The 27467-nt window shown below is 45.9% G+C and overlaps 1 protein-coding gene across 1 annotated transcript; it reads left to right on the top strand.

Moving 5' to 3' along the window:
• The first annotated feature begins 361 nt into the window (after positions 1 to 361).
• LOC144128072 (uncharacterized) lies at positions 362 to 25526 on the top strand. The gene is made up of 11 exons (XM_077661129.1): positions 362 to 523; positions 1885 to 2068; positions 3461 to 3585; positions 7714 to 7821; positions 10185 to 10359; positions 11050 to 11135; positions 11427 to 11522; positions 14400 to 14855; positions 16658 to 16747; positions 16861 to 16934; positions 24834 to 25526. The coding sequence occupies exons 1-11, from the start codon at positions 370 to 372 to the stop codon at positions 25524 to 25526; spliced, it is 2241 nt and encodes a 746-aa protein (XP_077517255.1). The 5' UTR covers positions 362 to 369.
• The last annotated feature ends 1941 nt before the right edge of the window (positions 25527 to 27467 follow it).

Genomic DNA, 27467 nt, shown 5'->3' with positions numbered 1-27467 from the left:
CAAAACAGACTACACTCCTAATATGCGATATGCTAAGGAGTGTAACATAATTATACTTGTATTAGCTTCCCACTTAGAGTCATTCACACATTTACCACATTATTGAATATCCGCGACCATATAGTATTAAGCTCCTTGGCTTTCTTCTTTCTCACTCTCTCTCTTGCTCCCGATAGAACGCATTAAACGGCGGTAAACTGTATCCATAGATGGTAGCCATTATTATTATGGCCTTATAAAACAAAATATCATAAGTCGCATTTGGCCGCCATGCGAAGCTTAGTAAAAATACATTTAGATTGGCAAAATAAACTAAAAACGTAAGTAAAAGAAGCGCTGAAGAAGAAGAAAAACACAAGACGGGTCGCCATGATTTTGCTGCTTACTTGCGTTGGGACGCTGCTGGCTGCGATTTTCGTTGGTTTGTACCACAAGCCATGGCCTTTCGTCCTGCTGGGCATCTGGCATAGGCAAGCCGAAGACGTCCCTGGACTTCGGCGTCTAACCGCCTATCATGACCCTCGTGAGGATTCACTCATTCGAACACTTTGCATGAGGCCTTTCTAGACGTCGCGGCATTAGATAGGAAAGATTCCTGGACAGTTTACCTCTAACGCCAGTAGGGGTTCTATATCAGAATCGTGTAATAACGGCAGAAACAGGAACCGTTTCTACGAAGTAAACCTTGATGTACGAGGTAGGTAAAAATAGGGGATCTCAAAGTGTTAAGTTGTTTCTTGTGTGTATAGTGCGCGCGCCCAACTGCCGCCAAATGGAGACGGACTTTCACATTTTTTTTTTGTTTTCGTGCCTAGGTCATCAGTCAAAACGAAGTCACTATTTCAGTAAGGAAGGGAGAAAGCAGACCGTCAGACCTCAAGTTTTTCCTCGCTTATGACCCACTTGTGCCGCATAAAAAAAAAAGACTATGTATAGAAAGGATGGGTGTTTTCAATTTTTTTTATTTCTCGATATGCACAAATGAAATTTTTAAGTATATTAAAAATAATTTTGTGACCACTCAACCAATATTCAACTGTTATATCTTCAGAAAATTGTTTTGTAGTATATGCTTTTCTTGACAATCTTGCTAAATGGCGGCAGAGTTTAGAAAATGTGGCAGAAGGCTTGCTCAACAATCATCGCATTCCTAGCAGAGTGGTAGAGGTCGAAACGTTCTTATAATCTTGATTGCGAGAGGCATACATTTTGATTTTGAATTTTTATGTTGCAGCGTTCGTTGATATATCTAGAGTTAGAAGAAAATTTGGCACAATTAACTTATAATTCAGCATTTTGAAAAAAAAAGTATTTATCTGCCCTGTGGTCCTATAAAGTAATAATAATAATAATTGGTTTTTGGGGAAAGGAAATGGCGTAGTATCTGTCTCATATATCGTTGGACACCTGAACCGCGCCGTAAGGGAAGGGATAATGGAGGGAGTGAAAGAAAAAAGGAAGAAAGAGGTGCCGTAGTGGAGTGCTCCGGAATAACTTCGACCACCTAGGGATCTTTAGCGTGCACTGACATCGCACAGCACACGGGCGTCTTAGCGTTTTTCCTTCATAAGAACGCAGCCGGCGCAAGAAAATAAACGGGGTCGACATAAATTAAACTTTTCTGAAGAAACGTCCTCTGCAAGGTGATTATATCTAGGCAGAAAACCGGTAAGGAGAAAAACGCCAGTTGTGGAACGTTTCCCCACAGTGCACAGCCACCGCGGTTCGCGGTACAATTTCTTTTCTACTTCCCCGTCTACATCAGCAGTATTTCAGCAGTGTACTGAGCTTTGTAGGCGTTTAGAAAAGCGAGCAGCAGTGAAGCCTAATTACTCTCACCTGTTGCCAGATTCTGAATAGCGCAACTGCGCTATTACTTTGCAGCACAAGTAGCGGCACCTTTACCACCCACCTTGGACTACGTCCACGAAGCCACCGGGCGAGTCGATTTTCGCAGCTTCGAGAGCGTCACCCAAGCCCTCCGGGTGGTTCACTCTGCGAAGGAAGCCATCCCTGTCGAGTCTCTGACGATCATCGTGCCACTGCTGCTCAGCCTGGTCCTGACGGGGTGCGTGTGAGCCTTCTGACATTTCGCGTGGGGAACGCTATCCGGAGACCGTTTAATGAATTCAACGTAAAAAAATCGGTAACTTTTTTTTGAAGTGCATTACTAATTCGTACAAGCTGTACTATGTCATCACAGGTAAGATTTGAAGGAAGAAAAACAAACATAAGCTTTTGGCGCTTCCTTTCAGTAAAAAAAAAAGAAGCCTATCTTGCTGGTGCTGTCGAAAGAAATATGCGTTAATTTTTAGAGCTGCTGTATATCCTTGCAAGAAGTTTACAGGTGATACACATTTGAGTGCTACACAGTCGCGGTGCCTCGGGTGGGTGCTCTCCGTGCTAGACAGATTTATGGCGGGCCCGAGAGATGGCGCTTCTGGCGCTAGGTGTGGAATCGGCGGCTTAGTTACGGAGCGAGTCCCTGCACGCACAGCCCCGCGCGGGTATAAGGTGCTGGTGGCAAGTTATACGCTAGAGAGGGTATCACTTTGTTTAAGCTGAGGTACCAATGTTGATCACAGCTTCAGTTTTCTGCCTCGCATCAGGACTGAAGGTGGTCTCGCGGTGTGGCAGCCTTGGTTGCTGGGATTCTGTAGGCGATACGAGTATCCTCGACAGTAATAAGAAGAACCGGCCGGATGCAGGCATGTGTATGGTGGGCCACATAGCAACGAGAACGTTGGATGCAAAAGCGATGCTGAACTGGTGATGCTGAACAGCTGCCCCGAGTTTCGCAATTTAGGCATATACCTATAGCGTTGTGTATTAGTTTTCTTATAAAAATCTCATTACAAGCGTTTTGGAGAGGTTTCTCTAAACACGGTGTGGCGGCAAAATTCCCCCAAGCAGCTGGAGCTTTCAATTATTTTCTTCTTACTTACAGATCGCTTTAAATTGCAAGAAACTAGAAAGCCTCAAACCTTAATCATTTCTAATAGATACCCTTTACCCTGTTTTTTGAGCTCTGTATTACGAACGTCTTCCAGTAGAGATTTTTGCAAGCACTCCATACATGAGTGCTCTATGTCCAGCTTGAATGGTCAACATTAAGAAGTTTGGGGGTCCCATGGAAAGAAGATGAACGCAAGAATGCTTCGCTTTAAAACTAAGATTACTTGCGCATGTGATTCACTTCAGTGGAATTTGGTTTTCGACTTCTCCTTGCCTATATAAGAGGCATAGCAAGGATTCTTAATTGCCGTCCAGTTATATTTGAAAATTCCCTTATATAGAAACAAATCAAATGTAAGGCATAAGACATCAGAAAGTTTAGCGTACCACTAAATTTTCACCATTTAAGGTGCAAGGTTTTAGTAAATTACAAGATGTAGATAAAACCTTTAGAGTGTCCGTAATTCCCACATCGCGTCTCAAAAAAGTGTGGTCGACATCGCAGGTGGTGGTGGTACAAAAGACGCCAGTCGTCATCAACCACGTCAGCGGATTCCCGCACATCCTGCAGAAGCAACTCGTCCCTGCACACACTTCAGGAATCTGATGAAGCAAAACACCGGCGCCCGGGTAAAGCTATACTTTAGGATTTCGCTCAGCTAAGGCGTGCAGTCAGCACGAAGAAAAATAGTGCCACAAGTGAAGTACGGCTGGAAGGGGGGTCACAATTCGCGAAAATTCAATACAACAGGGACACCCACAACGAGTTTAGCAGGAGAGTTCTAACTTCTTTGGCATGGGGTAGCGGCCCTATGGTTGGCAGCCATCTTTTAAGAGAAAAATTTTGCTTCACACGTTATTAGTGAAGTGTGATATAGAACTGTGATATAGCATTTCTGGGGATAGGATTTCAATGGCGTCCTTATGCTGCTGTACGCTTATGCCTTTTCATATCAGACAAGCCAGTTTAGCGTGAATAAACCGTCAGCGATAGCCCACAACTGGTTCAGCAAGTCGACGCCGCTGCTTTTGACAAGATGACAAGTTGTGAACTTGTGTGCAGTCGCTCGCTGCCGGATAAACTATTCTCTACTTCCCTACCCTACCTCCCTACGCCCAGTTACACTTTCTCATGCTCTCCCACTGACCATTCTACGTGCCTGCTGCACATGTGCAGAAACAAAAAGAAATCAGCTAAGTAGCACCCAATCATTAGCAGCAGAGCACGGAAGAGGGGTGGACTAATTTCGTTGACCTTTTCTTTGCGAGGCTGCGCTCTAGATAGAAGATTCTACCGGCTACGTTGTGGCTATGGCATTAGTCAATACTGCCGATTTGTTGCTCTAATTTACGACGAATAAAAGAAGAGCGACGTCTTAGCTGGTGCCGTTCAGTGTAAGCCATATGGCTGGCACTGACATGCAGGACAAATTGCGTAAACACTTTATCAGTACGAAATGACCGGCGGCGCAAACAAGGACACTAACAAGAAAGAGACACCACATGCTCACACTACCAACTGTTTATCGCGCGGAAAGGTGGCTTGTTTAAACATTCAGCTCAAGCATGTAACATCGCGTTAACCCAGCACGTGGAAAAAAAACATCAACATCAGGAAAACGAACAAGAAAATTTAACCCCTGCAGAAAAAAAAGCAACAGATTCTGATAAAAGGAATTAAAAAACTTAAAGGAGGGGGACATCTTTTAGAAAAAACAGCGTCACACAATCGTAGCTATAGCAGAGTCCTACAGGAGAAGCAAAAGCGGTCAGACACTAAAAAACCAATAACAAATAACAATCTTAGCGAAAGCAGAGTAAACAAATGAAGCAAAAGCTGTCAGAAACCGAAAAACTGCAAACACTATAAAGATAAACTCAATAAGTTCAAGTTCAAGTTCGTCTTTATTTACATCAGGAAGATGTAGGTAGGCCCGGACAGAAAAGTGATAAAAATTCACTTGAAGGAGTCCGGGCCCCTTCTACAAGGCCAAATACAACGAAAGCAACAGAGCTTGGTTAACAATGACGAGGTAGAAAAAAAAAGTTAAGAGGCGCTGCGAGCATATATTGTTAAAAGACAAAGAAAAGAACTTATACGCCCAAAACATGAACACTAAAGCTTTTGTACGCTTTTTATAATATGACAAACTGATTGATAGAATCAAGTACACATATTTAAAAAAAAATGCTTGCGTATGTCAGCACATTTATCAAAAGGGACTGAAAGTCACCGCTCTAAAGCGACAAGAATGTCACGTGCGCTACTTTTTTCCACAGATATTCCTCTACTCAGCAGCTTATTTAATACATGTGGAACTGCAAAGCGTAACATAGAACGTCCGTATTCTGTACGACAGAAGGGAACGCACCAGAATGACTGATTTCGAAATGCATATGTTGGAATAGTGGCTTTCAGGCAGGATAGTTCTAGGAACGTATACTGGTGGTAGCGTATACACTTTTTATATCTCAGTGCTAAATGATATTCATATAGGTCATGAGCTGGTGTAATGTGAAAGCGCGTGAAAAATTCTGTGTGCGCACGGTAATCGACGTTTGCTATGTGCCGGACTGCTTTTTTTTTTTTTTGGAGCATGAATATTTTATTTATGTTGGCCTGCGTTGTATTGCCCCATACTAAGAAACAGTAATTTAAATGAAGGAGGAACAGCGTGTTAAATTAGTATTTTTATAGACGTCGGAAGAAAATACCGAAATTTTGCTTGCATTCCTACACATTTCGTGAGGCGACATAGAACTATACTAACGTGAGCGTCCCAGACCATGCTCTTACTGAAAAATACTCCAAGTGTTTTGGCCGTATCTACAATATCTATAATAGAATTCCCAATGGGAAACTGATGCTCTGCCATGATCGCCCTATTTCTCGCTTGGAAAACAACTGCTTTTGTCTTTTTCGCGTTTAGTACCAGGGAGTTTGCTTCGCTCCAGTGTTTGAGGGCATCCAACGCGCTGTTAATGGTTGGGACTAGAAATTCGAGACTATTACCTTTAAAGAACATGCTAGTGTCATCTGCGTAAATTACATATTGAGGCTTATTACTTATATTACCAATGTCATTAATGTAAAGAATAAAAAGTAAAGGTCCCAATATACTTCCCTCTGGGACGCCGGTAAAAATTTTCTGAAGAGAAGAGAGTTCATTTACTATGTGCACACAATGAAAACGATGTTGAAGATATGATTCGATGAGGAGGAGTGGTGTGCCACGTATGCCGTAGAGTTCAAGTTTCTTTAGTAGTTTGTGGTGAATAAGGTGGTCAAAAGCCTATGAAAAGTCAACAAAAATTCCTATGCATATCTCTTTATTTTCAAATGCTTCGAGAATTATTTCTTTTTGTGTTAGAAAAGCTGTTTCAGTGGATCTGCCTTGATCAAATCCGTATTGAGGTGTAGACAGTAACAAAGATTCTAAAAAAAAACTCCACAGACGGCCGCTAGAAAAGGAGGGCTGAAGAGTCGCACTGAACATGATGTCACAAAAAACTGTCCAGAAATGAAACTTGATTTGTACGGAGGGATATCGAAGAGTCGCTAACACAAATGCTTCCCTTCTTTTTAATCATAAAAGCCTCAATAATTTCAGTTGCCACCTGATCGGGACTCCTGCCCAGAATCTGCAGGGGTTGCTCGTTTTCCTGATGTCAGTGCTTTTTTCCCACGCGCTGGGTTCGGAGCGATAATGCGATATCACATGCTTAAGCTGAATGTTTAAATATGCCACCTTTTCGCGCAATAAACAGTTGGTAGTGTGCGCATGTGGTGTCTCTTTCTAGTTAGTGTCCTTGTTTGCGCCGCCGTTCATTTCGTCACGCACCAGCTCTCCCCTCAGGCTGTTATTCGGAAGTTACTTTATTAGTAGTTCGTACTTTCTTGCACAATTTTTCAGACACGATATAGAGCATGGCAAGCCAGCATACATGAAAACGCACTCTTGAAAGCTGTTTTTTTTTTACTTGGTTTATGGGGGTTGAACGTCCCAAAACGACTCAGGCTATGAGGAACGCCGTAGTGAAGGGCTCTGGAAATTTCGACCACCTGGGGATCTTTAACGTGCACTGACGTCGCACAGTACACGGGCCTCTAGAATTTCACCTCCATCGAAATTCAACCGCCGCTGCTGGAATCGAACCCTCCTCTTTCGGGTCAGCATCCGAGCGCCATAACCACTGAGCCAATGCGGCGTCTGCTAAGCTTCTTTGAGAGCAGGAGCAAAATCTTGCAGTTTTGGTGTACGATTCTCTTATGCTTCAAAAGGCGCGTAGCAAACACCCTAACTTGTATGTGTTTAGACGCTTATGCACTCTTAATTCAATAATGAAATAATGCAAAGAGGGCATTTGTTTTTGGATGTTTGTTGAAACGTGCAAGTATTACTGTCCTTTGCTCTGTGGTAATGTGGGCCACTCAGGCACAAATCGGATAAGTGATTACACCTTATAGGTTAAAAAATCAGAGAGTGCGCTGTTTCATTGATTTATTTAATAAAGTTTAATAGCCTCTGTTATCACTGGCGATAAGGAAATTTACTTTGCCGTCTTCAAAGTCTTAATTATTATGTTCGCGGCACATTTCTGCCAGTGGTTTGAATTTTTTTTTCTGCTTCGGGGAACGGTGTTTTCCTACCTAATGGTCGAGCTCAGTGTTATACATTTTTTTTATCGCTATTGCAGTGAATAAACAGAACAACTTCAACAAAAACGCATGCTGTTCACTGCCGCTCTCATGTCCAGGCGGTCCTACACTGCGAAGTTACAGACTTGGTCGGCGACGCCATTCGGTGCCGATCCCGAGCGTGCAATTCCCGGCGCTCGCGAATTTTGGGCCAGCAGAGAGCACAGGTACGCTGTGTCATCGCTTTGGTCAAAGCACTGACATGTCAGCTCCTCTAAATGCCATTTCACATTTACTGGGTCGCTGTAATACCGTGTTTCATCATGTATGCAACGCGCTATAGAGTTTACTGACGAGCACAGCATGCCCATTTCATACCACGTGGCAGTGCGTGCTACCACGTAGCACCATTTCCTGCAGAACAGAGCAATACAACTTGTTTTTCGTTGTGCTGTACAATGAGAAAGTTGGGAAAGCGAAAGAAACGACAATGCCCAGGTTCAACCTTTGTCAGATGCATAGAGCCTAAGGGTGGGCCTGTGGGTCTAATTTAGAGGCTCGCTATTCATTAACAGAGTTCTAGATTTACTAAAAATCAGAAAAGTTCTCTACAACGCCTACGAATTTCGGTGATGCTACAATAGCCTCTCTGCATGAGCTGGAAGCAATCCCCTTCAATTCATTGCTTTGTCAGCGGCTGCACATACGACATATGGCACGAAAGAGAAGGCTCTCGCAGGCGCTAGTGATTCTGGTTAGCTGCTCCCCTATTAAAATCGCGCCTGATTTGCAAGCGCAAGAGCATTTGCACACACATTGGCAGGCTTATCGTGATTGCTGTAGAGGTAGGCAAGTGCCAGACATGTACCGTTCTCAAATTACAAGGTATGGTTTAGTACTTCGCTTCCCGTGATTTATGGGCATGCCTTCGGTTTCAACACAAACACCAGCAAATCGGGCAGTGGTGGTGGTAACTGTATCGGATCTGGTAACCAGGGTCCTCAAGACTGGTAACCATGCTGTGGAAGCCGGTCAGCCGGGTGGCTGATATAAGAGCGCAAGCGCCCAATAAACGCACTGTTACTCTGCACCTCGAGCTCAGCGGTCGTCTGCGTCGCATGCTATCTTGAACGACACATGGTGTCAGAAGTTCTTATCACGCCCATTCCCCGCTTCAACTGAGCCAGCGCAATGGAAGTACTACCGCCCCCTAATCGCCAACTGCTCTCCGAAGCGCCGGCGGAAAAGTGGAAGCAATTCAGGCAGAGGATGGATTTGTACTTCAAGGCAACTTCGCATGTGAACGGTTTCGCGATTTTAATAATAATAATAATAATAATAATAATAATAATAATAATAATAATAATAATAATAATAATAATAATAATAATAATAATAATAATAATAATAATAATAATAATAATAATAATAATAATAATAATAATGGTTTTATTTGCGCCTAATGAATACATGGCGCGGGAGACCCGCAGTAAAAGCTGTCACAAGCGACAGCTTGACAAAGCCGGAGGCCCCCCTATACACTTGACAGCATCATAGGCGCAATGAAACGGCATGTCTCATCCAAAAACAAAATCGAACAAAACACGAAAACATCTGCAATTACAATCACTCACAAGAACTACATAAAATTATACAGAAAATGTGGTAGAATGAAGTTAGAAAGCACTTACAAAAGCAATGAAACATTCATGTGCGATGGCAATGATTTAGCGAAAGTAACAGATAAATTAAGCACATTTTGCTTCAAATAAAATTCAGAACAAAGTGAATACAGACAAGCGGTACAGTCAGGGTAAACAACAACGTGACAGAGTAAACAGGAATGGCAAGCGAAGTGTCCTAGTACATGTTGAAATACCGGCGGAGTGTTTTGAACGTCACCTTTTCAAGTTGGATATGTTTATGATTTAAATCATTTAGTAACCGGGGTAGTTTATTCTGTATTGTTTGTAGGCCGTATGTTGTGCGAAACGTCCTTACTTTCCAGAGCTCCGTGTGACGTGTCTGGCGTGTAGTAGTGTTTGGTTGTAACCTGGCTAGACGATGTAGAAATGAACTGTTGCTAGCGTTTTCATTCTTAATTGCCTTGCAAAGGATATAATCAAACAGTTTGGTAACAGGAATTATGTTGTATTTGGGAAATAGATGATACGTATGTGAATAAAACGGCAGATTTTCTATTACTCTTACAAACCTTTTCTGCAACTTGTGAAGCTTCTGCAAATTTCCGTAAGTTGTCGTAGACCAAACTAAGTGACAATATTTGAGTCGGGAGGAGAATAAGGTATTATAAAGTAACAGTAAGATTTTTGGTGGTAGTAAATTGCGATTGCGGTATACTAGCCCAATTACTTGTGCTAGCTTAATTAGCATGCTGTCCACGTGGACATCCCATGACATATTCTGCTGAAAGATAACACCTAATGTCTTAATGTCGACGTAATAGTGGAAACGGACCATCGACCACTGATAGCCATTGCCCAGAAGAACCTGTCAGACATGCCTCCTCGCCTGCAGCGTTTCTTTATGTGCCTCATGCCGTTCAACATTTCTCTGCTGTACGTCCTAGGGAGAGACCTTGCTCTGGCCGATGCTCTCTCAAGAATCCGATGCGACAGCGATGAGCCACCTGAAAGCGAACTAGAAAATGTGGCCACCCATGCAACGGCCGGCCTCTCCACTCTCGTCAGCGACACAACAGCCAAGCGGATGGCAAAAGAAACGAGTGAAGACGACGAGCCAAGGCGAGTCACTGAAGCCCTACAAGATGGACATAGCGTTATAGGTCAGCTAGCTCCCTTCGAAGCTCAGCTATCAAGTGTGGAAGGCGTACTGTTGCGTGGATATAGACTTGTCATTCCGAAGTCCCTAGAAAAGAAATGTTGCAGCGCCTACACGGGGGCCACTTGGGCGTCGGAAAATGCAAAGCAATGGCCAGAGTATTGATGTATTGGCCTGGTATGGCAGCAGAAATAACTGAGAAAGTTTCCAGGTGCCAAACCTGCCACCGTTTCGCTTACAAGCAACCAAGTGAACCCCTAATGCAAAGGCATTGTCCCGCATTACCGTCGGCTAGGGTAGGCGCGGACTTGTTCGAGCATTACGGAACTACCTTGCAGTCTACGATGCCTATTCCAATTGCCCTGAAGTAGAGCCGCTTTCTCACACTACTAGCCACTGTGTAATAGAGGAGCTGGCCATGATATTTGCACGTCACGGCATCCCGCTTGAAGTATGCACGGACGGCGGACCACAACTTTCATCGCAGGCATTTCATGCTTTCGCAGAACAGTTTGAATTTGCCCATGTTGTTTCTAGTCCCGGTTTTCCACGCTCAAACGGTTTGGCAGAGAAAGGGATGAACTTGGTGAAATGTTTCCTCAAGAAGGCGCTATATGTGAATGAATACTTTTGGATCGCCTTCTTAATTACAGGACAGCACCACTCGAGGCCGGACAAGCCCCGTGCGAGCTACTCATGGGCAGGAGGTTAAGAGCGAGGCTGCCTGACTTCGCAGACCGTAGGGCACCAGAGGTCAAAAAGCACACCCAAGCCCACCCTCAGAGACGTCCACTAGAAGCACTCGGCGAGCATGACACCGTTAGGCTGCTCGAAAAGGGAGGGTGGACCACAAAGGCCCTCGCAGAAAACGCCGTCGCCCCTCGCTCATACATGGTCCGTAAAAAAGACGTGAATCAGCTTCGTCGCAACCGTCAACATCTGCTGCGAACAAACGAAGAGTTCGACCCCTCACTGGAAACCATTCCTGACTGTACGGAAGACAGTGCTAGCGACTGTGCTTCTCTTCCAGGCTTGCGGCACCACAGGAGTCCCTGGGCAACTCGAGCCCCACGTGTGACGATCAAGCCACGGCTGCCCACACGCCTCAAGAGCATCCTGAGCCAGGGCAACATAGTCCTCTGGAAACCATGAATTCCGAGCCGGACGACGCTGGGCTTCGCCGGAGCACCCGGTTAAGGAAAAAGCCCACCCGCCTCGTGTATCAAAAGGACTTTCATCAAATTGCTTGAATCGATCTGCTGTTGTATTGTGCTAGTTTTTTTCTGTTTTTAGAGGGAGAAAGATGTATCGGATCTGGCAACCAGGGCCTTCAAGACTGGCAACCATGCTGTGCAAGCCGGCCAGCCGGGTGGCTGATATAAGAGCGCAAGCGCCCAATAAACGCACTGTTAATCTGCACCTCGAGCTCAGCGGTTGTCTGCGTCGCATGCTATCTTGAACGACACAGCAATGACTTTTATTTTCAAAAGGAATGGTGTGGCGTAGGGTACTGGAATGCTAAGACATTGCTATAGGCTGACAGACACATACACAGGAGATAGCCCTGGACCACAGATGTATGGAGTTCGCACTTTTCTTCCTTAGACAATAGCGTCAAATGCGAAACACAGGGGTCTTTTTTATCTGAATGAAGAGGCTTTTACAAATATGATGATTCTGGGTCATTGAGGAAGCGCACGTACTAGGATTGTACAGGCAGCACTTGCTCAATGAGTGGTCGTTAAATTGTGACATATGATGCGCCTGGAGACCTAGAATCTTTAAAAACCTCTGACACACTCTACGGCCGCTTCTAAGTCAACCGAGTTGTACTGGGTTCTTGCAGGGCGTGGTGCTTGGCTTCACAAGCGCGAAGCGGACTACCAGGAGCCACGTCGTGTCGCAGGCGCGCACCAATCTTATCTATAAATTGCTACCCATTATAACACTTTATGGCTCTCTCCTTTAACTTCCGTTCCGGGGAAAGTGCTGCAGGCTAGGGTATTTTGCATCAAACTAACCTCTCTGTCTTGGGTGTCGTAAACCTTTTTCTGATCACAGTAAAATTGGGTGTGTGAAAAGCTGAACATTGAACTTCATGGCTACTTATGTTGAATAGCCGGCGACTCGAAGGAGTTGGATCAGGTTGAACGCTTCGATGTGTATGTAAACACCTGTGTAAACTGTGAATTTATAGCTTCTTCTTAGCCTGGGCTACAGGCAGCACTGATGCATGTGCTTCAGCCAGTTTTCAGTTTTTTTATGTCGCAACCTGCGGCCCTTATTGTGCCCCAGAGCGAATGTCGTATATAACATTTCTGAAACGAGTGAGCTTGATAACACAGCTTCCACCATACTTTTGTAGGCAATTTTTACCTTCCGTAAACGTCATTTTACCACTACTTTTCTTGCATCATCTCAACATGTATAGAATAGCAAATATGGGATTTGCTGACGTTTCTGGTACTCATCTGCAACCGTTCTAGCATATCTACGAAATTTTTTGTATGTCTATGTATAAATAGCAGCGGGTATTTTTCTTGAAAAGCTTATTAGTTGGCTTCAGGACACACTCAGTTTGGGCGGAAGAAAAAAGCATCTGCCTAAACAACAAATGACGAATGGTGCCTGAAAAGATTAAGAGTTTGCGCTGAATACTTTCTTTGCTTTCGTCACTCTTTCGTATCTGTTATTTTCGCTGCAGGCACTGACGATTCGGCATCAGTACCGGTGCTCCGACAAAGAAGTCCCTTGACGGGTTTTCTGACAGCCAGCGAGGGAACAGCTCTTTCCTTGTACGTCTTGGATATTATGAAAAGGCTCCTGCGCAACGAAGCCGGAACAAAAGAAAACTATGCACCATATCAGCTGTGTGCTCAGTAGTTTAGAACTAACTGGTTAGCAGCACCTGATGATACGTTGTAGGCAGCAATGTTCAGTTCGCAGCCTAGGTTATAAGTTGGCAAATGAAGTTATGTGCAGAACGTGGTTCTAGCTAGCAACCCATCAAAACATAACCTTTCGTAATAATGAAGGCGTCCTAAAGAAGAATCCTACGGAGCCCAAAACCATATAACGCTAGACGAGAGAGAGTTGCTATGCGAGCGCAAAAGCAGATACCGCGCGAACTGCCACTTGCTAAGGGCAATCACTGAGGTGACCAACGCCGACGCGGGGCGGCCCCATGGCAAGACCTTGAAACTTTCTCTTTTTGGATTGGCTTGGTGTCCCGCTAAGGCGCTAGACTTGAAAACAATAAATCAAGGTTTCTGCCGTAGCAAAGCTCGCGCCGCTTAGTCGCAACAGCGAAAAGACGGAAAGACACAGAGGGTTCAAAAAATGCCGACTATATGAACGGTTTACGATATGTAGGACCTCCTAATAAAACACTTTTGTGAACTACTTGAAGGTAGAATCAGGCAATGAAACTTTGGGGACTGCATATTAAAACGAGTAACACGATCAAATACTTTGATGTTCACAAATCCAAATTTTTGGCCATTTTTCGCTATTTGAAAGCCTCATCTCCTGTTTAAAGAATTAAGCTACCAAGAGGTCTGGGAGAAGAAGTAGATGGAGAAACAATAAACTAACAACCGATTTTATTGGAATGCGGTCCGCTGCTTGGTTCTTCCCTTGGAGGAAGTAACCGCTTAATGATTTCAGTCGTTTGCACAATGTTACATTCCCTGTTTCCCTACTTCGTCTCATTAGTCGGCCATTCTTCCTTTCCAAGTTGCTCTTGTTCAATGCAGTGCAAACTGGCTCAAAAGTCTTCAGGCCAAACAGCTTCCATGCGAGCATTATATTAAGGTCCAGAAAATTTTGATGAGGACGATGTTTTTTTTTTAACTAATAGGTATTTAGATCCTACTGGACTGCATATGGGTGCCACGAAACCGGTGAAAATGAAGCCATTAGCCTGAGGTCTTTTGACCGAACATCTACCCATTTCCTTACTTTTCCATATACCTCCCTAACATATGGCGTCTGCAACTCTCAGTGAGCGTCAGCAGCGACACAGATCAACCGTTGAACGTGGGTGGAAGATTGAAACGATGGCTTTGGGACGCCGTTTGGCCAGACCTCCTGGGCTATAACCCGACCATTTGCGGAGGGGTGCTCGAAGACTTCAGCGCCGCCGAATACCACGGCGGCACCTTGCGTACGGAGGAGCTGGCACCGCGTCCTCAGACGTCTTCCTACGGCGGCTGCACCAGAGATGACGTCAACAGAGCCGACGATGCGAATCGTGCGAGCACTGAGGCCTTTGAGACCCCCCTCCTGGACGATATATACTGCCGAAGAAGCGATGCCAGTGAGGACGGCACGGATGAGACCGAAGTCGTAGAGGGCAACTGGGCTGACTTGGATGAATCGCGGCCTCAGCGCCTGGAGTGGCAGCCTTCCCATCACCGCCAGCGCGACGAGAGAAGACGCTCCGGGTTAGCAGACTGGGGTAAACAACTTTTGTTCGTTAGCTGATTTAATTTTAGCTAGATGATCTTCTAGCATCAGGAAAACGTTACGCTGTTGTACTTAGGCAAATAATTTAGAAGTGTGCAGGTAATTAAACACAAAGGAAATCAAACGAATCTTCATGTTCTGCCGCACTCTATGCCTGGTGTTGTTGCTTCCCTGATCCCCTCAGTCCAACTTCCTTAGCTCACTGAAACAGTTCAACAACATACCTTGTAATACATGCAAACTTTGTACATCCTGAATGAAATGTTCTATAAGCGGATAATGCTATTTGATGCCAAAGAGGTAGTTAAATAAAATGCGACTTTTTACGTCGTCATATTTGTGAGGGACTTTCTTGGTGCTGAAGAACGACACCTTTTTGGTGTGGCCTTTGGTTATGCGTATTAACAAAAGTTTCTTCACTGGAGACTAGTGCTAATCGTGCACGTTGTTAGCCAAAAATAGGTCACATATGATTTCGAATGTTCCCTGCTGAGATTCTACCATTTTCAGTCAGTTTAACGAGGCATCCTTATGGGCTTTAGGGTTACGGGGGAGGGCGGGGGGAGTAGTGTGCCAGGATTTGCCAGCTGAGACAATGCGATCGGGATGAGTTTAAGAGCGATCGCAGTTGTGACAGTTTGAGACAGTTTTAACGCTATAACGTTAAGGTTCCCGCTCTGCAGAAAATCTGGCGTCGCCCTCGGTACCCTCGTCGGTACCCTCGTGTGAGGAGAAAATCCCCGCATAAGCAACCTAGGGGGCACCCTAGATCACGTGACGTTATGCAGCCATCACAACCTGACCTTAAGATTGTGAGCAAACTCCCCACTGTGGCAGGTGGCAGTTATTGGAGATTGCTCGGGAAGGCCAACCCGGGCCGCACAACCCTACCGGTGGCAGCACCTGCCATCCCGGGGCACTAGCGCATTGCTTAACCGCTATACCACTGCGCCAGGAGGAGTACGAGGACTCCCAGCGATCTATGAATGTAAATTAGAGAACGACCAATTGCGCATATATGAGTATTAACCCATTAACGATATCGCGTCATGCCCAAACGGCAGTTTCAGAGCGCTAGCGCTGAACCTCTCACTCACTGATTTCTCCGACCTTTGCTCGAAGTTGAACAAACCTCAACGACTTGTGCTGGCGCACCTGTATCACATTTATCCTAAACAAGATAAAACGTCCAATTATTTTCCCAATTATAAGAAGACACATAGCCTATCGCGGACGTTGAGCGAGGGGCTCCGGAATAAGTTAAATCACATGGGTTTTCTTGACGCGCACTGACATCGCACATCACGCAGACACATTTTCCATTTCTCCTCCTGTCTACAGATGCGGCCGCTGCGGCCATAATTACACCAAGGCTCTCAGGCTCAGTAACCGTGGGCGATAATCATTGAGTTCGGCCAGTAAAGTTCGCCGCGGTTATTGAAGATGTTCGCCTGAGTTTGCCGATAACGGGTGCTAAAAGCATTTCGTCCTTAACTGAATCATCTTCAAATATTACGAAAGGCATTGGTTTCGAGACTCTAGAGTTGAGCATCTGTCGGATTAAAATGTGACATCATGCGCGCTGGCCCACTGAAGGAAGTTTTTCGTCTATTTTGCTTTGCCCATTTAACAATTTAAAATATTAATTTGTATCATTACGCATCAGTTTTTGTTTTATTATCCAAGTGAATAGTAACGAGTAATAGCTCTGTAACTGAAATCTACTCCAACGTTGGCTGTCAACAATGTGTAACTGTTTTGTGAACTCAGGGTGTTCCCGATACACTCTCGCAGAGTTGTCGCATGTGAACAACAGCGGTCTCTCGGAGGACACTGCCTACTTGGCTTTGCCTGAGAACAAGTGCCCATCGGAAGAGGTTCTCGGTGCCTGTTCATTCGACCAGCACCAACAAAACGCTTGGTGCGCCGCGGCAGCTGCTGTCGCCCCGTGCTTCGTATCGCCGGTAGAGCCGCTTCGGGCACCCTGTCATTCGCAGGACGTGTTCGAGCAGCTGCTGAAGGCCTGCAGGCAGCCGGAGGCTGTCGCCTTCTCCGAGATCCTGCAGGAACTGTGAGTTGGTTAAGAGGGCAAAGGGCTTGAAGAAGTTCGGGCAGTCGCCCTTTTTTGAGACAGCTAAGAGTGCACACAGAGACACAAAGTCGACACAACCGGGAATGAGTAGCGATTGTACAAACCAGACACATCCGTATGGGTACAGATGCATAATAAACCAAAAGAAACAATATTTAAAGCTAAGTGATAACATCAGTTTCATTAAGCGCATGCGCAAGATGTACCAGGGCTGAAGGATCAAGTGTGAAAATCGCAGCGCGTGTAGCGGCCAGGAAAGACCCCAAAGACACAAGATTGTTTGAGGCTGCTCGTATAGAACCTAGCTTACTTTCCAGTAGTAATAACTACAGCGGAGGTGGTCCCTGCTTTTTTGTTTGCGATACATGCTTCTCAAACTGTCTGTCGAGTGATCATCCATACAGTGGCCGCAGCAAGAAGGGTTGCTGTTCTATCTTTAAGAGCATGAAATGCTTTTAGCTATGCCTTGCTGCCATCCTCCCTTCCACTTTCCGTTGAAAGTTTGTCCCTAATATGTCGTCATAATCTCTTGTGAAGAATGCATTGAAAACTATACGCTATAGTAAAACGGATTAGATTCAGTCAGGTCCCTCATGTTGGAAATGTCGAAAGTCTAAACTCAAAACAAAAACTAGTTCAGCAATGTAAAAAAATGTTCCTGATGATCGCATTCGTCTGCTCTTTCTAACGATACTTTCAAAAGCAACCAAGTTTTTGAGGTACTTTTTCTTTGTTAGGTTTGGCATTAGTTTTCGCGCTCTAGTGAAACGTCGTGTGCTGTAGCGAAACTTAGTGTGCTGTGGCACAACAAAGCAATGACTTATGCCCGCAACTGAACCGTTTGAGACTACGATAGAAACAGAAACGTATTTCGGACGTTAACTTGGCCATAATCGCTTAAACCACTTTCTTTATTATGGGTGGTTCTTGCATGTAAACATGTGGCGGAGCAAAAGGTTTTCATTCTTTATATTTCAGACACCGCAAACATTTACATTAATGGGACACTAAAAAGGGATACTAATCCAGGCTGGATTGATAACTTTGGGGTTTGCTGATAAGTCATGTTACAACTCATAATCTTTGTAAACCAAAAAATTGAGTAAAAATGAGGTGCACGTGGGGCTGCTACTTAAATGTTTGAGCAGCGGCGACGAGTGACGTATTCGTGAACTTTTTGAGAACAACACTATTTCGCCGTCTCGATGGGGAATTACCGTCGAAATACGATAGAAGCAGCGCGGTGAGCTTAACCGGCCGTACGAAGAGTCTCGTAATCAAAACAACACAAAAAGATGACGGAGAGAAAGGTTAATCGCAAACACGAGCGCTGAGTCTTTCGCTTCATATTCTGTGCACTCGGACAGCGAGTAGCCGTTTACGCAGCAAGTTCAGAACCACTCCCTCTCAACGCATTCGCGCTGTGTGTGCTAGACACGCGGCCTGCGAAGCGGTTTGATTCCCCCTTCATCCGCCGAACTGGCTACTTTGCATAGGCTGCTGGCGTTATGAAATTCCAGAGTTTGTTTATTTTTTTACCTTTAGTACGTGCTCATGCTTTTACGGGCATGCCATATGCACATCAACCGCGTGTGAAGCGCTACACAAGTGTGTGGACTTCCACGTTTTCTGCGCAGTGGAAAAGCGGATATGCTTTTAGATGTGCTGAAAAATACGCGAGAAGCACCATATGCATGCACCATCACCTCTTATTTGGCCCATTAAAGAAAAAAGTTTTCCAGTGCTGGTTATCATGTAGTACGCAGTACTGTGAGACGCCGGCACGCAAGTCAGGATTTTCCGCGTGAGAAACGTTGAACCAGCTGACGCGTGTTCGTCATGATTGTGCGTTAATCCCCTTCCGACCGCTACAGCCAGCAGGCGGCAGACTGCAGTTGGGCGCTGCGTACCGTGGTTTGTTTTCGCTTACAACTGACAGGAACCAATTCACAGACGTAAAAGTCACAACTTCCACAGCAAGTGAATCACAAGCGTTCTCTGCAATCATACTGCATAGTTATTCAACAAGCATGCAACCATCGACAGTACTGTGCGCTGCTTGATGGGAAATACGCGTGCAATGTTTCACTCAGAAGTGATGTTGAATAAAATACGTTAGAGCACGGCTGCTGCTCGCATGTTATTGAGTATCCCTCGAAGATTTCGTGTGCACTTCACGACCGCGAACAATGCACCCAAGACCACATGCTCGCGTTATTCTCGCCGATGTACACATGCATCAGCACGATCAGCAGTTTGTTCTGCAGTCTCCGGCTGCTCTCGGTAACTTCATGTAATTTTCTTTCGCAGCAACGGAGCCTATTTTTACCGTATGCGCACGTCGCATCGTGACGCAGACGCACGTGATGCAGCGAAGAGCCCCATCGAAATAGTTCGGGGAGGGGGGGGGGGGGGGGGGGGGGGAAGGTGGCCTGCAATCCCACTTTGCCGCAGATGAATTTTTGAGTTTTCGATTTCCGGCCGCGTTTCCGGTCTTTAGAGGACGGCATAAAAATAACTTCTTGGCAGTTTCTTTTTGGAGGTGCTTCGAACGTGGAGGTGTTTCGGAATTTTCATTTGCTGTTTTCTCAGCAACGCAGACACCTTTCGCGATAGAAAAGTCATTGGTAGCGTTCCCGGGGAATCATCTATCCTCTTGCATAGTTTGAGTTTTTCAGTTAGCGTCCCTCTCAGCTTGATATATCATAAGCTGAAAGCGTGGCATAGTTCATGCGCATACTGCTGCCGCCAAATGATAGGAGCCAGCGAAACTCGCGCTTGAAGCACTAGTGGTGGCGGAAATTCAAGAAACCCTTGATTGGACTACGTTTTATTCTCAGTGAAGTTAGGGCACGACTAGCGTCATAGCCACCAATGTTCAACAACTATTTATCTGACCACCAGCTACAAATCAAACTGCTTACAGATGGCAAATTGGGCGAATTGGAAAAATTATTTTGGCAGCGCAGCGACAGCAAAACAAAAGCACAAATTGTGTTCATGATTACATCACTTTTCTCGTCTAACCGTTTTGGTGTCGTTATGAAATGAAGCTACTTTGAAGAATAAATAACCATCTAAATCAGCCCCTCACCATTTGAGCGGCACGAGTAGAGAAACACTCCATGCCTGCTGATTGCGCGCCTAGGTTAACAATCCTGACAACCATCAATGTGGACCCAAATTTCCTCAGACGAGCTGAAGTAGGTTAACAACTGCTCCTGAGTAACTAGAAAGTTTGCGAGTGCTCCTACACGAGATAGCACTTCATGCTTTAGCTGGGTGATGAGGTGGAGCAAATTCTTTATACAGATAGGCCGGGTTTCAAGGAAGATAAAAGTTTCTCGTGATAATGTATGTCTGACGCTTCCCTGATGCCAGCATTCCTTGTGAACTTAAGGGATTCTACAGAAAAGATTTGGCTTACTGCATATAGACTGAGCCAGAAATGAGCAGTATTAAGCGGGGTTCCTTGTGCGGGGAAGTTACTTGTTCGAGAGCCCAAGGTGTCGGCTCAGCTCTGAATAAGTCTTCATCGAATTGTAGAAAATCAAAAATCGGACGATCACTCGCGATCGTTAACTTATTGCATAATTATGCCGCTGCACACGATGCCAGTTTTGTATATTAACTCACAACCGGCAGCACCAGAATAGGAAGGAAAAGCAGTTGACATTAGCGAACCTCCACCCGAATTCTTAATAAACTCCATATTCTTCGCGCTTAGTAACTGCCCTTGATGACAGAAAACCTTGGCTTTCGCACACAAGGCCACCGAGACGGGTGATGTCATGGGTACGAGCAAGTGCCGGAGAAATCTAACGGCCGGGCTGCTTTAATCATTCGATCTCTAATTGGCTGAACCCAGCTCTGGCTTCCTCTATTGCCACCTGAATGATATCTTGAGTATTTGGCTTCGTACCTTTGGCAGGTCATGGCGCTAGCTTCCGCGAAAGATTGCTCTGTATGAAGGACGAAGATATATGCCTTGGTGCCACTGTGCAGCGGTGTTGAGACCTGCGTGAAGCTCCACGAGAGCGAGCACGCTGACATCTTCCGTGTGTCCGGTGTCCGCTGTGCACCGATGGTGCTCAAGGTCTTCGACTGTAGCTACATCGCGCGCCACGTGCGGTGCCTCTGCAACGAGATAAACACCAGCTGGTGAGTCTATAGGGCTGCCCGACCGAAATGTGCCCCTTTGTGTGCCAGCTAGGATTACAATACAAGCTTCAACAAGGGGTCAGAGGAAAACAGCCCGCTGACCTGTGCTGTGGCAAGACGAGGGGTCTTCGCCAACGGCAAGTCGTCCAGTCGAAACGTTGTTCAGTCTACTCTTTTGTCGCCGTGTGCTGACCTTTTTGTGTTCTCAAGAATCTACTCTTCCCTGCCATTTTCCCCGTGGGATAAACCTAACCGGCCGAATAAAGTAATTTCAGAAAGTGGTCGATGTCTTGCACGCATAATTTCTCTTATGTTGGTCACCGAAGTTGACCTCTTCGATTCAGACAAATAGAGGTGCAGCTTAGCGCCTTACGGCAGTGTCACTTTCCTTTAGAATGCCTCAAGCGGATTCAGAATTTTTCGAAATCAAAGGGGGATCCAGAATTTATTCAAAATATGCGGAGTTCAAATATATATCACGCTCAATCCACATGAAAGAGCGTGCACTGAACGAGGACTACCGCGCTCTACGTCACCAACTTGTTAAGTTGTCCAAAAACTGCCGAGAGCTTGAGAGCTTTCATAAAAGGAGCACTAAATAAGACACCGTGAAGATTCTCTTAGCGGCTGTCACATCGGTTAAAGCTCTGTCAGAGGCTTCACATTTTAGCGCCGGTGATGCACTTGCCATTGCATTTAGTAGGAAAAGGCAGGAAAAAATAATGAAGCTCAAGGAGCAAAACATGTCGAATCCCACTGTCGGTGTGAAAAAAATTGAACGTGCACTTATGTCTTCTCATCTTTCGAGTACCGTTGCCTTCTCTGTTACTTAATATTGTAATAATCATTGATATTACTTATTTAATTACGTAATTGCTCGATCAAATAAATAATACTGTACAATTAACAATTACTTGGTTAAAATTTAAAAAATAGGAATAACTGAATTAATCGATCAATGTAATACATATTTATTGCATACCTTCAATTATTAATTACTTTTAATATTAATCGATTACTTGATTATTATTTTATTGTTTTCTCAATTCTCTAGTGATTACTTCTAATCCACCAATATCATGAATTACTCGGATTATTTAACTAAATTATATGAATTCTTATTTAAATGGTTTTTAGTTTGTAATTCTACCACTTATACCTTCCATGAAATTCTTATTAATCCTTACAAATCATAATTGCACTCTTACCGGATGATCGACATTTCATGAAGACACGCTGTGTCCACAGCCCGTGGTGACAAATTCTGTACACGCCACTCATGAGGCAAGAAATACTTTCGCATTGATACTTCGTTAGTCGTGATAAAGCTGCGCATTCGAGGCAGTCATGCGAAGGAGGACGCAGCTATCAATGTATTTCACGTTCCGTTTAGGTGCGTATTTCGCGGTCTTCCTGAAATAATGACAACACTCCTGCATGTCAGTCTCAAAGTGCTAGCAGAGCCTTAAGGGCGGCGGCACTCACCGGACTGGTAAGGCCAGTGGTGTATTGGCCCTTTTCACAACATCGACGCCGAGATGTAGTCAATGATGGATATGCACGCGGAACCACATCGTTTGATCAGCTCCTTCAGTCCGTCGCCGGCGCATTCTCATGCTGTTGTCATGAGTTTTGCTGTAAAGTATAACGTTTAAGCGCTGTTGCATAGATGTCTCCACGACAACGAATAGATATGCCGCTAAGTGCCGTTGCGATTCATCTGGTGCCATTACACCGAGAGCGTGGGAAGGTGATGGTTCCACCATGACAGCACAGTTCTTGTTCGGTACTGAGCCCTTATCTCTAAGCTGTTTATGTGACTGCTGTAGAATGGCTTGTGTAGTAAATATGAGTCACTATTTTTAACGAGCATCTCTGAGTATTCCTGACTAACGGGCGCATTTCAAGTGCGAGGAGTTTTGCACACGACTCATTCTGCAAAGGCAAGCGTTATTTAGGCACTCGTGTATCGTGATATTGTGCTCTGTTATCAAGGAAAGCGGGTGCGGGGAACGGATCTCTTCGCGCGATGCGGTTTTAAATCCTCCTCCCGGCTGTGACGCTTTCTACTTATTTTTTGAGTAGGGTGTGGCATGAGTGAACACAAAGCGCCTCAACGAAATCCCTGTGCTTTAGCGTAAGAAATTTCCACGCAAAGTGTAGTACTGTTCTCACTATAGCGACTTACATTTCTGACTAGCAGCCAGTAAACGTCTGGTCCAAGCAGAGCATTGCAGCAGTTATAGCCAAAAATATTAAGCCATCGAGACATCTATATACTTGGCCAATGACGGTAGGCCTTGCGGATGCGTACTTCCGATCCGTTTTGCGCGCGAAAGTCGATTTTTCTTTTCAGCGGCCTTTCAGCGCAGCAAAAGCCGATGCATCCCTCACCATGGCAGCTATGCAAGAATTTAATGAAAGGCTCATTAATGAAGTTCAAAAGTAAAAGGTGCTGTGGGATATGTCCTACACGCACTATACGTCACAAGAGCGTCGGAATGTCGCCTGGCGCCTCATCGCAGCGTCCCTCGGGCGCGCTTTTCTGCGTCACGTGACTTTGTGTAGTCGACTAAAAATAAAATTACCAAAATATATTTTTTTTTATTGTGTTTTATCTTGTATGAAGCCTTAAGAGCGTTGTTCTACGCGTTAATTAACGCAATCGAGCAGCGCTGAAAACGCGCCGCTAGCCGACGCCGAGTCCCGTCGCTTCGTGCGGTTTGCGCCAGCGGCATCGATGGGCGACGGCGGCGTCATCCCGCGACGTATCGCGGAGTATCGCCTCAGGCGGTTACCGCTTGAACCCTTACGTCGATAACAGCAGATAGCAACTGCTGCACTGTGTTAAGGCTCGCGTGTCATCGCCTTCCTGTGATGGCTGTCCACAAGGAAGCAATTTTCTTTGGCTAATCAGCTTACTATCGAGCTATACTTCTTTTCTTTTTGTCCTGTTTCGTGTTTGCAAAGTCGGCCCTCGCGCTGCATTCGGGTTATTACGATAGAAAGTGGAACTGTGGCTGTTTTGCCGACGGCGCAAACTCGCGGCCTATGCCACGTGGTCGAGCGCTACAGTCGACCGCCGGGACTGAAATTTCCTTTCGAGGAAGATACCGAAACGGTCTTGAAATATTGTTAACGAAAGCTATCTGTGGTTTCACGAGCCGTGCGCCAATTTTAGTTCCTTCATCTTTTTTAAAGGCAAGAGGGGTTCAAAAATATGTTTGCACGCAATGCAAATATTCAAGTGGCAGCTGAGAACTGCTGTCGGTAGGCTCTATGCATGTTTTACTACGCCTATTACTCGTAAGACGCATCTTTATCTGTAACCCGCCGCGGTGGCTCAGTGGTTATGGCTCTGGGCTGCCGCCCCGTATGACGCGCAGTCGATGCTGGCCGCGGCGGGCACATTTCGATGGAGGCGAAAACCTGGAGGCCCATGTACTGTGCAATGTCAGTGCATGTCAAAGAACACCGGGTGGTAGAAATTACCGGAGCCCTCCACTGCGGCGTCCTTCATAGCCTGCGTCACTTTGGATTGCTAAACCCGATAAAACCAACCAAACCAAACACCTTTATCTGTGAAAAGGTTAGCTCTTTTTTTGTTCTATTATTATGCTGAACGAGATCGACTAGAATCATTGCGTCCTCACGCTCGGATGGCGGCACTGCTCCAAGTATCGCTGATGCCCACATTCATGCCGTTCCCCTGCGCAGGAATTGCAGGCCCAAGATTTCGGACATCGGTACACCGTGCGGGGATACGACTCCTTCGTCGACTGCCGCCGGCTCACTTTCCTTGATCCACTGCCCAAAGCGCGGGTGTGTTGCTTGTGCCACGACGTGCTGCCGGTCCAGTATCTTGCTCCGTGCGGCAATGCCGTATGCGCCAGCTGCCTGGACGTTTCCATCAAAGAGGCCCCCGCCAAGTGCAGGGAAAGACGGGAAGGCACTTCGCCCGAAGGCCATGCCAAGTTCAGCATGCGTGGCGTCACGAGACTTGACTTCAACGCCAAGGACCTGGGAACTCTGCGCGTCTACTGCCCTAACATCTGGTACGGCTGCACGCAGAGCAGTGAGCTTCGGCACCTTGAGGAGCACTACTTGAAGAACTGTCCTCACCACCCGAAGATGTGCTTCCACTGCCGACGGGAGGACATCCCGCCTGGTGACTTCGTCCCGCACATCTACAGCTGCAAAAGACGCCAAGAGGAAGCAAGAAGCGTCGACCGCCAAAGCCCCCCTGTCCAGCAGTCGCTGTCCGAATCACCTGCGAGTCAGACTGAAGACGAGCACTTGTGCGCTACGCAGGCCCTTCTCGCCGAAGTCACTGAGCGTGGTGGAGAGGCGCATCCTGAGCCGGTGGAACACCTGAATCAACTGGCCGCAGACATCAAAAGAGCTCCCTGAGGTCTCCGGGACTCGTGAAGGCGCTACCGTGGGCACGCTGTCCGAGGGTCCTGCAAGTCCCAACGAAGTCTCTACCAGAGGCGAGCGCCCCTTGGAGGACCTGTTTGTGGGGAAGCAACAGCGTTGATCGGCCGGGGCTTCTTCGACCGTCGGCGTCTACTGCGCTCTCTGAAGTACGCCTGTCTTCGTTTGCTTCGACTACTCGCCCGAGACTTCCAACGCAGAAACGTCCGAGGCTCACGCGCCTTCAGTGTTGAATCACTGAGAGCACCTTATTGCCCTTTCGCCATTCTTTTCATTTTCAAAACTGCGCCATTGCATTCTGTTTTTATTGTAAGTATTACCCGAAAACTTCCAAATCTTTCGAAACGTTACTGGTGCTTAAAAACGAACTATTCTCTTCGAGATGATACGTGATATAAGGAATTTGCATTCCAATGTCTATTGGTTATGCGATTAAACTACATCATTATTTGAAATTTAAAAAATCTTAATGGTTGCAGTTCTTTTCCCTGTGTAATAAGTTTACCTCCAATATCCGTACTATATATTCTTAAAAAAAAGCGTGTGATCATTACATCCGTAAATAGGCTGTTACGTGCACAAGCTCGTGACAAAAACTTCTGAAGCGAAGAAAGTGTACTGTAATTAAGGTTTATTTCCAGTAACGTCCCACGCATGCGCATAGCACCTTCGCCACCGTTTTCGATTAAAACTACGTTAAAAATGGCTCATGAGTTAGCTGCAACACACGTGTTCGGAAAATAGCCTTTCTTCTACCAAGCGCACGACGGACTGTCGAAAAAGAGACGCTCGGCATTGCGCCTACTACCGTCATTACCGCTTATTGTTTGTTGACAAGAGGAGAACTGCCCCGTGGGTCACCACGGATCTGGTGTCCAGTTACGTCGTACGTTCGCTCCGTGAGGTTAGCCTCTGGGCCGAATTAGGTCTTGACTGGCCACGTAACTTGCAGAAAAGCCCATATGCTCCAAATACGAGTCCTCTTTGAAATGGCTGGACAACTGAACAATGACGCTATAATTAAAAACAGCAACGGGATGCCAAAGCAGAATGATTTCTGGTGTGAAAAATCGATCAGCGAACACCTCGATGTTTAGGGCACGAGACAGACGAAGAAAGAAGGGAAGATCACAGTATCAGACTGTAGTAATATATAGTCAGTGATCGTTGTCTTTTTCCTTCGCCTTCGCCTTGCGTGTCGAGTTGAATTTCAAAGTTTTGTCGTTTAAACAGTCCCATATAGGGAGTTTGCACGAAAGCCGGCGGCGCTATGCATTCTGGGTAGTCCGCCATTTTGTCGTCCTTGTTAGCAGCCGACGCACCCAGGCCAGGCAGCAGTAATTTTGTCCGAGTGCCGTATCGTCTTCTGCAGTCATCAAAACTAACAAGGGGTTGCATATTCGCCGCCCCGGCGTGCTTTAAAGATGTCGGCAGTTTCGTCAGAGACCTACGTGTCGACTCTGTGCCCGAAAGACCGGGCGCGCTACGAGCAGAAAACAAAACAGTGCGGCGTGGACCCATTCACGCTACGCGCGGATGACTGAACTGTCGATTTCAACTTGTGGCCGCCCGTCGACATCGCCGATATTCACGAATTTCTAGTTCTGAGAACTAGTTTTGTTACTCGGCAGCAGCTTGAGGCCAGAAAAGCTTTGGAAGGGCACAACTTCCTCACAAGTGGATGGGTACGCGAGCCATGCATGAAAACGGTCGTAGCCGACACAGTGATACTCAAAACACAGGTAAGGACATAAAACCTTTTTTTTTCGTGAAGTACTAATTCCTTTCGTCGCCGTTGTCATTTGCGCCCAGGTGAACCACCCGTGGACTGATCTGGTTTCTTTAAGGCATAACCCAGGTGCAGCGATGGGGTCCAGTCAGGGCTGGAATCGTCGAAAAGTTTAGACGGCCGACCTA

This window comes from Amblyomma americanum, chromosome 1 (genome assembly GCF_052857255.1).
Source record: "Amblyomma americanum isolate KBUSLIRL-KWMA chromosome 1, ASM5285725v1, whole genome shotgun sequence".
NCBI lineage: Eukaryota > Metazoa > Arthropoda > Arachnida > Ixodida > Ixodidae > Amblyomma > Amblyomma americanum.
Note: the sequence above shows the minus strand (reverse complement) of the source record. Positions and strands in the feature narration are given on the sequence as shown.

What these genes read in the sequence shown, in the direction of transcription:
- LOC144128072 (XM_077661129.1), top strand. Translation starts at nt 370, where the DNA reads ATGATTTTGCTGCTTACTTGCGTTGGGACGCTGCTGGCTGCGATTTTC. An exon ending in AGCAAAACACCGGCGCCCGG is followed by an intron (nt 3,586 to 7,713) that starts GTAAAGCTATAC and finishes TCTCATGTCCAG; the next exon opens with GCGGTCCTACACTGCGAAGT. An exon ending in CCCATCGGAAGAGGTTCTCG is followed by an intron (nt 16,748 to 16,860) that starts GTGCCTGTTCAT and finishes TGTCATTCGCAG; the next exon opens with GACGTGTTCGAGCAGCTGCT.